This window comes from Sylvia atricapilla, chromosome 6 (genome assembly GCF_009819655.1).
Source record: "Sylvia atricapilla isolate bSylAtr1 chromosome 6, bSylAtr1.pri, whole genome shotgun sequence".
NCBI lineage: Eukaryota > Metazoa > Chordata > Aves > Passeriformes > Sylviidae > Sylvia > Sylvia atricapilla.
Genome location: NC_089145.1, coordinates 30,041,801 through 30,056,078, shown reverse-complemented (window position 1 = coordinate 30,056,078; position 14,278 = coordinate 30,041,801). Strand labels below are relative to the sequence as shown.

General features: G+C 43.8%; 2 protein-coding genes across 5 annotated transcripts in view; one reads left to right on the top strand and one right to left on the bottom strand.

Moving 5' to 3' along the window:
• The first annotated feature begins 2,529 nt into the window (after positions 1-2,529).
• On the top strand, positions 2,530-8,523 carry PIGH (phosphatidylinositol glycan anchor biosynthesis class H). Its single transcript, XM_066321382.1, has 4 exons — positions 2,530-2,716; positions 4,546-4,755; positions 5,378-5,461; positions 6,390-8,523. Exons 1-4 carry the CDS (start codon positions 2,537-2,539, stop codon positions 6,489-6,491), a joined length of 576 nt encoding a protein of 191 aa, XP_066177479.1. The 5' UTR covers positions 2,530-2,536; the 3' UTR covers positions 6,492-8,523.
• The window catches only part of PLEKHH1 (pleckstrin homology, MyTH4 and FERM domain containing H1), a 54,740-nt gene continuing 48,161 nt past the window's right edge, over positions 7,700-14,278 (bottom strand). For 2 of the 4 annotated variants that reach the window (XM_066321374.1, XM_066321376.1), the window contains exons 26-29: positions 13,473-13,602; positions 11,793-11,879; positions 11,133-11,279; positions 10,125-10,820 (exon numbers count right to left, since the gene is read on the bottom strand). In XM_066321374.1, the coding sequence (XP_066177471.1) occupies positions 10,644-10,820; positions 11,133-11,279; positions 11,793-11,879; positions 13,473-13,602 (541 nt within the window). In that variant the 3' untranslated portion in view covers positions 10,125-10,643. Of the gene's footprint in view, positions 8,025-9,162; positions 9,830-10,124; positions 10,821-11,132; positions 11,280-11,792; positions 11,880-13,472; positions 13,603-14,278 lie in introns of those variants that run through there. The other 2 variants (XR_010743830.1, XM_066321375.1) reach the window with 2 other exon arrangements.

Sequence of the window (14,278 nt, the reverse complement as noted above, 5' to 3'; positions counted from 1 at the left end):
GCCCCGCTCCCTTTAGCGCCCCGCGCCGCCCCCCGCGCGCCGCCCCCCCGCGCGCCGCCCCTCCGCCCCCGTGCCGCCCGGCCAACCGCAGCGCGCGCGCGCGGAGGTGTGTCCCGCCCCCCCGCGCGCGGCCCCGCCCCGCTCCCCTCACGCCCGCCCGGGGTTTTTCCACTGCGGCCGCCTCGCCCCGCCGCCGCTGCGGGCACGGCTGCCGGGCCCCCGCGGGGCCGCCGCCCCTTGGCCGCCTCCCTCCGCACCCCTCGCAGGACGAGGGTGGCCGCTGTCGTACCCGCCCCGCCCGGGGCGCAGGCGGCGGCTCGGAGAACAAGCGGCACCTCAGCCGGGTTCCCTGTCCGGCCGCACTGAGCTCCGAGAGCCTCCGCGCAGGAACGCTGCTCCGTGGCTTCACTGAAGAAAAACGGGCGACGCTCGTCACCTGGTGACCTTGATAAAGCATGAGGGCCACCCCTCCAGCACCTGCCTCGAATATTGATCTCAGAGCATCGTGGCCTGAGACGATTCTCAGGTCTCCCTCCAGCTGTTCCTATTCGAGGCACATTTGAAGGGTGATTAACAAATGATTTAAAAACGAGTGAAAATCCCTCACCTTTCCCCGCTGTGACTAGGCAACACCACTCCCACTGTCAAATGTGCAGTCTTTATGTACAAGCTTGAGAGAAAGGCTGACAGTTCATGAGATGACAGGGCATGAACACGGTTAAACAGTGACACATACCTAAAAATCCAAGCGTACTTTTGCTTTTTCCTCTTAAGACTTTCAAGTTCTCCTGTCTCTGTATCTCGGTAACTCCCCATGTCTTCTTGTTAATGTGAATTATCGTTACCACTCATCCAGGAGCTCACGTTTCTTTCCTATCCTGTTACTGACCTCGCTGTTCACAGTGCTTTTACCTCTTCTATCCCCTACTCTGATTTTTCTCTCCCCTTCTCCCTGTCCCCACCTCCGAGGCTGTCATACCAGCTGTCGTAACTCCTGCTTATTTACTTCAGTCCTTCTTACCTGCCATTTCAAACCTTTCTTCCCTCTTTTAAAGCCTGTTTTCAATTTACTGAGTTCTTTCCACTTTTCACTTCATCGATGAACTTCTTTCACCCTCTTTTGAACTTCAGTATTTCCTTCTCCATTTCTGCAGTTCATTGTCGGCTGTTACATTTTTCCCCTTCAGGCCAGCTCACCTTTCCTCTTCAGAGCTCCAGCCCATCCCTTCACCTGGTCTCTTGTGTAACAGTGAGATCCTGGACATACTGCACAAGACTTCCAATGGATAGCAGCCACCAACCACTCCTCCAGGCAAAGCAAAGACCTCGGTAGTGATTCTCTGATGCCACTCGCTTTTTCATGTCCCTTTAAGACTCCTTTGCTGTCCCTGTGAGAACAAGTTAACAGGGTTTTTTATAATTACAGTATCCATCTAAGAGCTCTGAAGATACCATGAATGAAGTAAATTGCTTACAGAAAGGTGGCATCTGCAATCCAAGCTAACGCTCACTCAAAAACTGTGGGAGAAGGGAAAAACCTGAAAGGCCAAAGGAATCAGGATGGCAGTTTGGAAGTAACAGAGCTATAGTTTTATATTACTGCCACATAAGTCACGTGAAGTAATGACTGAAATGCATTAAAGGGAGCACAATACAAAGACCCATTAGATCTCTGTATGCAAAGCCGAGTCTCCAATTTATCATGTATTTAGATGTCAAGGGACCAAAAAACCCTGCTTTAAACCTTGGGGGGAAAAAATCAGAAGAGCTTGTAGTTAAGCATGGTACAGACAAGAACATACATTTAAGTAGTCGCAGATGGTAAAAACAAAAGAGGGAAGGAGAACCATTGGGTGAAGAGAATGTTGCAAGGAGAACTCACAGAAACCTTCCAGTATCTGAAGGAGACCTTCTGGGAAGCCAGAGAGGAACTTTTCATCCGGAATTGTAGTGATAGGGCAAGGAATAATGGAAAGAGGGTTAATTTAAGTTAGATACTAGAATTTTTTTTTTCCTTTGAGGGTGGTGAGACACTGGAGCAGCTTGCCCAAGGAGGTTGTGGATGCTCCAACTCTGGCAGTGTTCAAAGCAAGGTTGAATAAGGCCTTGAGCAACCTGGTCTAGTGTGAGGTGTCCCTTTCCAAGGTGGGTGGTGTAGAACTAGATGATCTTTAAGTTCATTCCAACCCCTTAAAGTTCTATGATTCCATGAAAACCCGTCTCTTCATCACGGCAAGAGACACGTGCAGCAGCACTAAACCTTATGCCCTTTAAAACTCATACTCCATAAACAGAGGAAGCAAGCAATGAATTATCAACCTGTGCAAACCGCAGGAACTGCTGATGTCATCGGGATTAAGGAAAGACGCCCGGCGAGGTGCAGCCAAGCGAGACGACCCAGCGGCAGCCCCACGCCGCGGCCGGAGCGGGCGGCGGCACTGCCCGGCAGGCGGCCCGGGCAGGGCTGGCAGAGCCGGCGGAGCCTCCCCCCGGCTCAGGCTCCTCCCGCGGGCGGGCCGGGTGCCGCCTGCCCGGCATGGCGGAGGAGCGGCGCTTCCGCTCGGCCTCCGGGGCGCCGATCGCGCTGCGGCGCCGCCAGCACAGCGCGTCCTGCCGGGAGCTGGCGGTGCGCGGCCCCCGCCTGCAGCTGCGCTCGCTCAGCGCCGCCACCTCCGCCGTCTGGCTGGCGGCCTACGGGCTCTTCGCGCTCAGCGAGGTACCGGCCCCGCCGCCGCTCGGGCCCCGCCGCCCTCGGGCCCTCGGCCCGTGTCCCGCCGTCGCATGGGAATCCCGCGGGCTGGGTGGCCGCGCGTGTCCTCGGAGCAGTTTGGCTAGCGGCGCCCGGGGCGTGGAGGGCGGCCGGAGCCCGTGGGAAGGCGCTCAGCGCCTCTCCGGGGCGTCCCCCGCGTCCCGGGAACGCCGAGCTGATGGGTGCGTGGTGGCAAAGGGAGAGCTGTGCCAGCCGCTGGCTGCTACCTGCTCGCCCCGTGGCTTCTCGGGTGCCTCTGTGGGTTTGTAGCCTCATGACAGATAGGGTAGATGTATGTCTGGGTGCTGAACGATGCCTGGCACGTTTTTGTGAGTACAAATACCACGTGCTCACTTGGAGAGATGAATTGTGAGAATCTGGAATTAAGGAGGAGTTGAAGAAGGTGAATGATTATTAATCCCCAAAAGTAGTTTTTCTGAGTGACTCAGCACTGCACCATGAATGTCATTGCTTTTCACAGTGGAGGCAGAAAGATGTTTGCAGTCCAGATTTCAAAAGCTGCTGATTTCTAAACTAATGCTTTTGGATTTATCAAAAGCTGGACCCAGACCACTTACGTCCAGACTCAAGTCAGTAGCTTGAGTAAAGAAGCTGGTCACTGTGACCCATGCTTGGACTGTTGCATGTCAATTTTTTTCAGAAATCTTTTCTAAGAAATGAAGATAGAGGTTGCATTATGAGTCAGTTGTCAGGAGTCAGATAGGAAAAGATAGTTCATGTTCGAGTTTCATTTTTTATGAAAACATACACCACAGTCAGTGGTTTACCACCCGTTTCCCTCTTGGTTGCCTTTACCCATGCTCTTGCAGCCTGCATTCAGATAACTGCAATTCTTCCTTTTGCCAGGAAATCAGGTCTGAAACTATCTCTTTTTGTGGATTTCAGTGTCTGTACTTCATGACTGTCTTTTTTTCCCCTGTGATAACAAACTTCTAGAGAAGTCCGGTGTACTTCCTGAAGCCGTGGCTCCTTTAGCTCACATGGTAGTACGGGTACAGTACAGCTCAGATTGACTGGTAGGGCCACGCAGTTCTAGTTCTTTAGGAAGTGTCAGTTATAGCTCTCATTCATGGGTAGGTGGCCTGAAGTTCTCTAAAACATGTCCCCAAAACAAGTTGCAGGTTGTGGACCTTTAGAATTTATTACCAGGTCTTCAGATGTCTTACTGGTGACCATAGTGTCCTCAGGTATGTATTAAAATGTAACAGCAGTCCCAAGATTGCAGCATGCAAAAGACATTGATCATTAGACAAAGTACAGGATAAAGCAAATTTTCTTTGGATTGGTATTTAAGGCAAGAAGAGGGTGAGGTTTGAACAATGCTAGAGTGGCAGTTCATAATAAGAAAACCACCAGGGCAGTGTTTATCCTGAAGGAGGGTCCCTCCGTTCTGAGAATCTTGGTTCTTATAAACGTTTCACAACACTTCTTTGTCAGTGACATCATCTTTAGAAGTTGGTATAATAAACTCTCATTGATATAACTGGCTTGTTTGGGTTGAGATTTCTGCACTGAACATGGAAGGGACTAGAATTTTCTTGCACTTTTCAGTTTCAGCTCCCAATTCTTTTAGTGCATACTGCAAAGATTGAGTTAAACCTCATTACATATATATCAGCCAGCCAGGTGAATAAAAGGACTCTACCTAAATAAAAATACTTTGCACCTGTAGCTTTAATATACAGCACAATTTACTGTGCAATTTTACTTTCTTGAAAGCTGTGTTAAAGTAACTGTAAGACCAGAGTTCTGCCTTTTCTTGGCTTGTGTTACAGAATAGCATGGTGCTCTCTGCCGCCATCTTCATCACGCTGATTGGCCTGATCATTTACCTGCACTTCGTGAAGATTGACCAAGAATCCCTCTTGGTCATCGGCTCACTCGGCATTCAGGTGACTTCATCCTATGCCTCAGGGAAAGAGAGCACAATCTTCATTGAGATGGGTCAAGTGAAGGATGTGGTTATCAATGAAGCCATCCATATGGTAATCATACTAAGTCTGTCTTCGTGTGTCTGGGCACACTCACATCCAGTGTATTTTCATGAGCATGATTTACCAGACCAGTTAAACACAGCACCATCCATTACTGACATCAGGAGCTTTACTGCAGATTTTTCTCTTTATTCTGTCATCTCTCTCCTTTAAAGGAGAACTTAAACCAAATGAATAACCTCAAAAAGTCAAATCCATCCCTTGGATAATGCCACTGGCATTGAGCTAATGGGTTTAGTTCTTTGTGTTATGCTGTTCTTACCAATCCTGATGTCTGACTTCATATGTAGTCAAGATGGAGATCAGAAGCTAAGGCAACACAAACGATGCTTTTTCCTATTGCCGGGGTTTTCTGCAAAGCTCCTGTAGAAAAGCAGACCTTACCCTTCAAGCATGTGTGTGTTCTTGTCAGGTTAAAAACTTAACAGAAAAAAACAGGTAAAATTATTTCTGTATTGAGCAAAAGCTATTGATACAAATTTGTAGACTTGACTGTGATCTGACAGGATTTGCCTTCAACCCAGTGAGTTGAAACAGACCTATATCTGTGCTAACTCAGGCAGTTTGGTAGCATTTTTATACTCCAGTGATTTTTTGTCTGTTTGTCTTGTAGCAAAAAGTTATCTACTACCTGTGTATCCTTCTCCAGGATCCTGAAAATCCTCAGGGAATATCTGAGGTTGTGCCACTCTTTCAGGTGAGTTTGACTGAATGGTGTTTGACTGAATCCAGATTGTGGTTTCTGTGTGTGCACCAGTTGTTTAAGGATAGTTTTATTCACCTACAGGTAGCTGATGACAGTTCCCTTTCCCTGGTTGGGCTGCCAGGGTGGGTGGCATTTGAAGTCTCGCAGAATTGATGTACTAGGGAGTTGTGTCAGTCTGAACCCAGCCAGGAATTTGCATGAACTAGAAGTTTTTGGCTCACATATGGTGCTGAGGGGTTGTAGAGCTTTCTGTGTAGTCCTGTGCTCAGGGTTACCACCATAACTCTGGCACTGTGCTGCTGTTGATTTTTCTCTCAGCTCTGTGTACCAAAAGTTCTCATAAAACCTCCTTGGCATTGGAATGACTTCCCCTGCCTGACCTGCTGACAATGGTCATGGTACAAGCCATGACCAATTTGCTTAATGTATAACTTGTTTGTGTTGCTGTTACCTCATCTCCCCTCTCTCTTCTCTTGCTAACATGTTCTGACTGTTCATAATCCCATTTTTTGAATAGATTTGCTTTGTGTTCATGCCTAACACAACAATGCCCTTATCCTTGAGGGGTGGTAAGCAGTATAGAGGTACCTCACTTCTTAGACTGCTGAGCTGTTCAGTCCTCTCTGTCCTTAATTCACCTGCTGCTGGTGACTGTTCTGTAATTTGGATGCAGTTTGTGACTGGATGCAGTCAGTCTTCAGCTAAATACTTAGGAGTATAAATAGTCTATTCCACTGATATTTGCTCAGTCAGTCCCACAGTTGTAAAGATGTTTAGTAACAGTAATATAAATCACGTATTTCTCACATAGACAAGAGAATTGACGAAAAATCATTGTACTTTGACCACTGTTTGCTGTTTGGGTAAAATTAATTGGTGTTTCAGTTCAGAGCCTGATTCTCTGTTGTTTGACTTCTAGAGCTCCAAGCCACGACTGGACTGCTTGATAGAAGTGTACAAAAGTTGTCAAGAGATCCTGGAGCAGCGGAAGACAGCTCCACAATCAAATAAAATAAAATAGCTGAAAAAAAGGCAGCAGACTTTCAGCAGGACTCAGAGGGACACATGGAAAAACAAGCAAAACTGCCCCATGAACAGATCTTTTTAGGCTCAGACAGAAAAGGTTTTTTCTTGCCTCTCCAGAAAAGAATTATGGGGAAATAGGGAAAAGGGAGACAAGAAAATGCATTTTTTACTCTTCCATGCATCTAAAAATCTTACTAAATTTACAAAATAACTTTTGTTGGACTGTCATAAAGATGCATTCTTTGGTTTTTATTTATCCCTTTGTTTGAAAAACACACTTAAAGTACCAGAGTGGGCTCAGATAGTAACTTCCTGATCACAGGAGAATTTCAGGACAAAACCACAGAATTAAACTGTTGCATTCATTTATGTTTAGCGAAATAAACAAGAGATCTGAAGACTCACCTCTTCAGGGATCTGCCTGAAAGAGTCCCATGGGATGGGGCCCTAGAGGGGAAGAGGGATCTGAGAAAGCAGATTGATAGTCAAGGATCATTTCTTCTGAGATGAAGAACAGTCCATCCCAATGAGTAGGAAGTCAAGCAGAAATGCCAGGAAGCCTGCATGGATGAGCAAGCTGCTCCTGGCAATGCTTGAACACAAAAAGGAAGTAGACAGAAGGTGGAATTAGGGACAAGTAATTTGGGAGGAATGTAGCAACACTGCTGGAGATGTAGTTAGAAAAGCTAAAGCCCAGCGGAGATGGATCAGTTGAAGGATGTCAAAGGCAACAAGAATGGTGTCAGTAAGCGCTTAACTGTCAAAAGGAACACAAGGAAAATGAGAACCCATTGCTGGATGGGGCAGGGCCTGTTGACACAGGACATGGAAAAGATGGGGCATTTAAAGGGCCACATCAGTTACTCTGAGAATATGAGGCACATTTGTTGTTGAAAATGATAGTAATGACAATGAAGTTTTATTGATCTGTGCTCTTGGTGGTAACATAAGGTTGGGAAATTCTTCTTTGTTGATAAGCTAAAAGTTACTGTAACACTTAACTGGTATTTTTCTTTCCATATTCCATGACTCCATAGAAATACAAACGAGAAGACTGAAGTGTCAAACCCACAAGCTGGCAGGAGCCTGGATTCCTGCTTGTTTTGCGTACAACACTGTACCATGCTTGTCCACATAAACTGTAAATGAACACTTGGCATCATACCATCATGCAGTAAGGTAGAGATAAGGGGACTTGTGGGGTTTTTCCCACAGTGTCACAAAGTTTGAAAGACAGAGGTTAACTCATGTCACAGGAAGTATTCTGGTTCTCCAAGTGAAAGACAGCAGCTTGGGGATGTGCCACTGACTTTTGTGTCAGAAAAGAAAAGATGTCTCAACAGAGTGGACAGACTCATGGGCTCAAGAGTGTGCTGGAAATGCTGATTATGCTGTAAGAATCCCATTAAGTCCTCAGAATATGAAGAAATTACCAAGAAGCTGTCACAGCAGGAAGTCTGAAGGATTGTTTTATCAGTCTTTTGAAGGTGTGAACATCTTGTGCTCATGGTGTAGTCATCCACTGAAGCTGAGAGAAGATCAGCAGAGATAAACAAGGAATCAATCTAGGGCAGGTTTGTACCAGCTATGGTTTGTGCCTGAATACCAAACACAATCTATGTTCTTTTCTGTTTACATCAAGAATATTTTGGCTTTTAAAATATTTTATTTCATTCTGGGAATAATATACATTTAATTCATGGTCATTAATGCATGAGCTGTATTTTATTAGGAACAAACAAATCTCACAGTATTTTCCAGACAGCCTTTTACTTACACACAGCAGTTAGGAACACAAAGGCTTTTGTCATCTCATTCTATGCTGCATTAACAGTCATTGCCAAAGACACTAATTAAAATAAAAAATAATTTTCTCTACCAAAGAATCATACAAAGGAGGTATCTGCACAGGGTGGGGTATTTGAAAACAGGTAAGCTATAAATTAGGAGGGGTATGTGCACCCATCAGAGTGGGACAGTCCCTGAAACACTCAAGTATTGGTGAATATTTTTAAGAAACAAGGAAGTGTATCGTGCTACTCAATTTAAAGTGCAATTGTGGCAGAAAACGAGTTTCAGGAGAGCTCCTGTCTACGTAACATCTCTGCTTTCTGTTTGCCCTGGCACAAGTCTCAAGTTTCTGAGGACATGAGTATTAGCACTGTGAGGAAACAAAGCCTGTGAACTGGAGACTTCTATGCCTTGAGCATCCCCAGCAGTGATGAGGGCTCCAGCCTATTCTGAAGCAGCTATGTTACTATTGGGATACCAGAGGCAAACTGTCCAACAGACCTTCAGATACAGGAGAAATTGTTAGGCACAGGTGATAGAGTGAGGAGGATTAATACTTTGTGTATTTCAAACTGACATAGCTGTACTAAGATAATTGTGAGAGAGAGGGGAAACACAAACTACTATCAGGATATATAGAGACTAGAAAGAAACTAAGGGAAAACAAAAATTACTAAATACCTCCTTAAAGTTATTTTCGGCTCAGAAAACTTCTACCCTTCTCTGTACCTTCAAGGGATGGTCTTTAAATTAATAACAAGTGGATACATTACAGTATGTGAAAATCAGGTCACTGTTCATACAATCTCTTCCTGTCTTAGGTCTGCCATACTTTTCTATAACTCACCATGGGATGGTTTTGGGTTGGGTTTGTTTTGGTTGGTTGGGTTTTTTTGTTTCATATTACAAAGATCCTGATGAGGGATTGTTTAGAACAAGTTTTGTTTGCCCCCCACTCTTCTCTTTTACTTTGTGGCTTTGTATCCATCATAAGCATGAAAAAAAAACCTTCCTGATGTATCAACTCCCCCTTATGCGTTAGCTGGATGTGTCAAGGTTGGTGGCAGGTACTAGGGGGAAGAAACACTGATATGGTTGGTTTGTTTATTTGCAAATAACTGGTTTGCTATTACTGACTTCTCTCTAGTGGTTGGATTCACACTGTTTTAATTTGGGAAAACTGCCCATGAATGCATAATTATTATGAAGTTGGACATGGTACTTTTCAAAGTGCAGTTATTCTTCCTTAGCTGAACTTAAATGAAGTAGATTTAGATTTTTTTTACGCAGAAATGCTATTTTTCTTTTATTTGCTTAAAATTCAGTAACTTTATCATAATGAAGTCCCTTTGAAACAGATCAAAAAACAAAAAAAGAAATCAAACCTACCAATGTTCTTCAGGAAAGTCAGAAGAACGTGAGTACACATTTGCTGACTACCTCCTCCTTGCTTACAGTACATGAAGGAAGCAGGAGTTTGAAAGAAGCAGCTTCTGTCAAGTCAGAATGGCAGAGCTTGTCTGGGGAGATCTGTCCTAGTTGCTGAAAGACAGAAAAAGTACAGTTTGCTTGCCTTGTCTTTCTTTGTCTGAGATAATGTGCAGTTCCAAACACATCTACAATAGTGGTTATCAGAAAGTCTTTGAAAGTGCTTGTCTGGCAGTGGAACATGTGACACACTGAGCCCTGCCCTGCAGCAGCAATCTAATGTTCATCTATTGCATAGAACAGCATTGGCTTCCAAAATGTATTGGTCCTGTAGGTGCCAGGGCATCCTCTGACACTGTTCCAGTCCCAATTGTTCACGTTCAACATGTTCTGCATGTTGAGGTCAACATGCAAAGAGATCTTAGGCTTCCACCTTTATTTAAAGTTGAAAATACTCTTTAAGTACTGCTGAACTGTAATTTTATATTCCCTATTTCAGATCTCAAATCACCCTTGACTTGCATCAGAATTGTTCTTGTGAGTTTTAATTCCTCTTCCTTTTCAGCAATGTCTTTCTTTCATGTCAGAGCAAGGACACAAGTTTCTGTCTTTTGAATGCTGAATATGGGAGGGATCAAAGAAAATGTATGTACTTGTAAAGCAAGGCAGTACAGTAGAAGATGGAAAAATGAGTCCAGATGTAATGACTGGAGCACTGTGCAGGCAAATGACCTGAGGAATGGTATTTTGGATGGAATGTGTCATGGAAAGGAAACTCCTGCACAGTCCCCCAAATCAATTTTTTTTAAAAAGAAAGTACACCGCCTCTACCTCTAAGGAACTTTGTCTATTATTATGGAAAAGGAGTCAGGGCCTGCATAAATCTGTGGTATATAACCAACAAAATTATCTCATGTGAAACAAGCCCTTAGAGCAGGGTGGGCCTCTTTGTGCTTTGGGGCACGGAAGGGAAAAAGCACCGATTTTCAGTCTCCCAGGGCTTCTTAGCAGGTGTTTTGCTTCGTGAGGGCTGTGTGGAGGACAGCAGTGAAGGACTCGAATGATAGTTAATGTAGCTGGCAATCAGAAGTGTTGCTTCAACAATCTGGGAAAAAGAGAAAATGATTAACTGTAGGTCAACTAGAGGTAAGAATGCCCTTTGATTTTTACAATCTATTGACCGCGTAGCTTTTGTAAATGGCTTTCTCCCATGGAATTGTTCAGTTTTAAAATGAAGTTCTGTCTTTAAGAGTTATGTAAAATAAGCTTCTTGTTGAAAGGTTCCAGCTTACAAAGGATTTGTTGAATATATATATAGCTGGTGCAGCAGTCACAAATACCAGTCCCCGAGGCTTGTACAAAACACTCAGCCTGATGCTGCCAGCTGGAAAGAAACTCACTTTTCATTTCTAATTACCTTTGGAATTGCCATTGTGAAGAGGAGTTTTTCAGTGCTATGTTTTCCAGAACTTCTTTCTTTCATTTGACTGACAACAATCATGAAGTCATCTCGACAGCCTCCAAAGGTCAGCACAGAGGAATATGAATAAGAGACCTTCAAATGCTGCAGACAGAGAGATTGAATTAGTCATAGTTCTGTAAAAAACTCAAAATGTCTACCTTAAACTAATATATTGCTTTATATTGCTACTTCCTGCAAGAACACCAGGTCTCCAGCAGTGAAGGGCAGTAGATAGCTCTATAGTAAGAGCTGGCAGAGAAAGCTCAAGTGAGAACTGCATTTCTAAGTTTTCTCCTGGTGTGCTCCATACTTCACTGCTTCATAGTACAGATTTTGTTATATTCCAGATGGTGGTAGTAAAGTACACACCACTGAGATTTTGCAAGATATATGAACATGTTTGCTGCCCTACCTTACACTGCAGCTGTAATTTTCCTTTGTCTATGGAGTGTTCAAACATAATACTGACTACTCCCCTCATCTCTGACTTTTACAAACTAAATTCTGGATCCATTTGAAGTTAAAGACAAACTGTTAGTGACTTTCACTGGACTCAGGGGAATGTCTTTCTGTGCTAGGTAAGGTATTGCTCTTACTCAGTGTTCCTCAACATACCATTGTGTTATAATCCAGTATGCTGACACCATCTTCATTCACAGCTATCCAGACTGGACAGTCTTCCAATGAGGAAGGCAAAATAGGCTGTAGAGAAAGAAAGTTATTAATTCAGGTATTTCTTGACCATCACAGAATCATGTTTCTGATATAAATGTTGAGATTTAAGGATAAAGTGAAGATGATAAAAAAAAAAAATCCTAAAAGCTTACTGGTGTGACCTGGTTTGATTTTTAAGACAGCTTTCCCAAGAATTTGGAATAACATTTTCTGATTTACATGCACTTTTTGGAGTAGTGGCACAAGAGATACAAAGATAACAAAGCCTTTGACATTAATTAGATGCTATCAGTATGGTTAAAACTGAAGGAAATGCTAGGACAGAGCAACAGCATGGCAACTCTGCTCAGCATATGTGTTTATACTGCTCCTATCTGTCAGGAAGGCAGTGAAACTTGCTGGTTTCTGTATCAGTGCACCCAGTACCATCACATCAATGCCATTTTGTTTCTTACAGAATCTTATGGCAAATGTGCATCAATTGTGTGTTGAAGATGACTTGTTATGGCTAATGACATAAAATCTTTCCTGGGAATCTGCTATTACATGACTAATGCCATAGGTTTTGCTGTTTAACTGCTGGAAAGTTATAAAATATGTTAATCATCAGGAATACCAACATTATTTCACCTGTGGGTGGACCTATTCTATATTCTGATTCTTCAGTATACTCACTTACATATTCTGTCAGTAACATCAAATACCAGTAACCTCTTCTGACAGTAACCTCTTTTAGTCCTGACAGTGGAAATAACTGTATTTTGAAAACTTTTTGTATATTTACTCAAGAGGTGCCTTTCATCATTAGACTTTTTCCTGTAACCAGAGCAACTTTCACTTCAAAACAAGAGACATGTAACCATGAAGAAGACCTCCCTCAAGCTTTCAACAGCAGGAATTTCTGCTGGGATGGGGAAGATGGTTAATGCCAAAACAAGATCTCTCAGATAGCCATTATGTGCTAGGATACTAGTTCAGGCACGAGCGACAGGTACAGAGATCTAGCCCAGAATGGGGTGAGGGATGGTACAAGCTACTGGGGGAACCACTCCCTCCAGCTCTTCTTTACTCTCCCACTGATGCCTGTGGGCTGGTAGCTTACCCGATGTCTGCAACAGGACACAGGCACTGCTTGCCTCTCTCATGTGGCAAGGAAAGCATCCAGTTCTGTGTCAAGCAGAGAGCCCATTCTCCTTACAGCTGGCATGAGCTGCCAGGTGTGATGTACAGGGGACTCTTCCCTTCCTCTCCCACTGTGGTATGTAAATGTTATTTTTTAAACTACCATTGCAGTCTTGATGTCCAGGAAAAATCGTGCCTGAGAACGCTTTGGCAAGGCTTGTAAAGACAGGTAGTATCCCTGTATCATGACCAGTTGACACAGCCAGGGAACCTTCAGTATTTATTTACTGAACATTACTAACCCCTAGTGGTTAGAATATACTTGTCTTCCTTCTTTTTCAAACTATATGGTACTAGGGCTGCTTGTTCAGAACAGGGTGGTTCAATTTTTTCCCTTTCTGAAGTGGAAGCGTTTTCAACCCATGTTACCAGAGACTGTGTAATGCCTGTGCTCAGATAATACACTCTTGGAAACAGAAGAAAGTGTGCTCCAGTTACCTTAGCAAGAAATATTTTGGTTCCAAAGAGAGGCCATTTCCGGGCCACCGTCAAATAAATGCGAATGCATTCTGGTGGAGAGCACCCCTGCAGCACCATCCATTTTGTTGCCAGCCTGTCTGTCAGTTGCCTTTAGGAATCCAAGACACAAGACAGTACTATTTACCAATGTCTTCCAAGGAAAGATGTGTAAAATTAGAAGAGTTAATAAATGTACTTCTTTGCTCCAAAAGGGCTATTCTACACAGCACTTAAAGATAGGGCTGTTAGCACTATCAGTTCTACAACCTGAATTTATTTTAGCCTTTCTCTACTTCCACACACTTCTCACCTTCCTCATGCCTTGCCTGTAGGATGCTCTATATGGAGTGGCAATATATATTAACTCACTCTTGATTTGATTCACTAGGGATGGTTTGGCAGCTACCTTGCTACATGCAGATGGAATTTGCTTCCAAAAGGAGGTAGTTGAGGTAGTTCCATCCCTAAGTAGGTTAGGATCTGTCAGAAGACCATTCTCTCACTTTAAATCAGATATATCTGAGATCTGTGGAAACACCTGAATTTTGTACTTGAGCTTTCTGTATCGTGTGTGACAATTTCTAAGTCAGAACATCAAAAAACCCTGCCAAAATATGTCCTACCAGAATTACTGCAATCCGTATGAGCTAGCTTTATGGCTCATTGCAAATGTTAGGCATCTGGACTCAACTGACACTTGGGGGAAGTTTAAAACAAAAACCCAGAGAATTCATCTTAGGCTTGGGTTAGTTTGTCAAAACTGAGAGGCCTAATTTGGAAGTGAA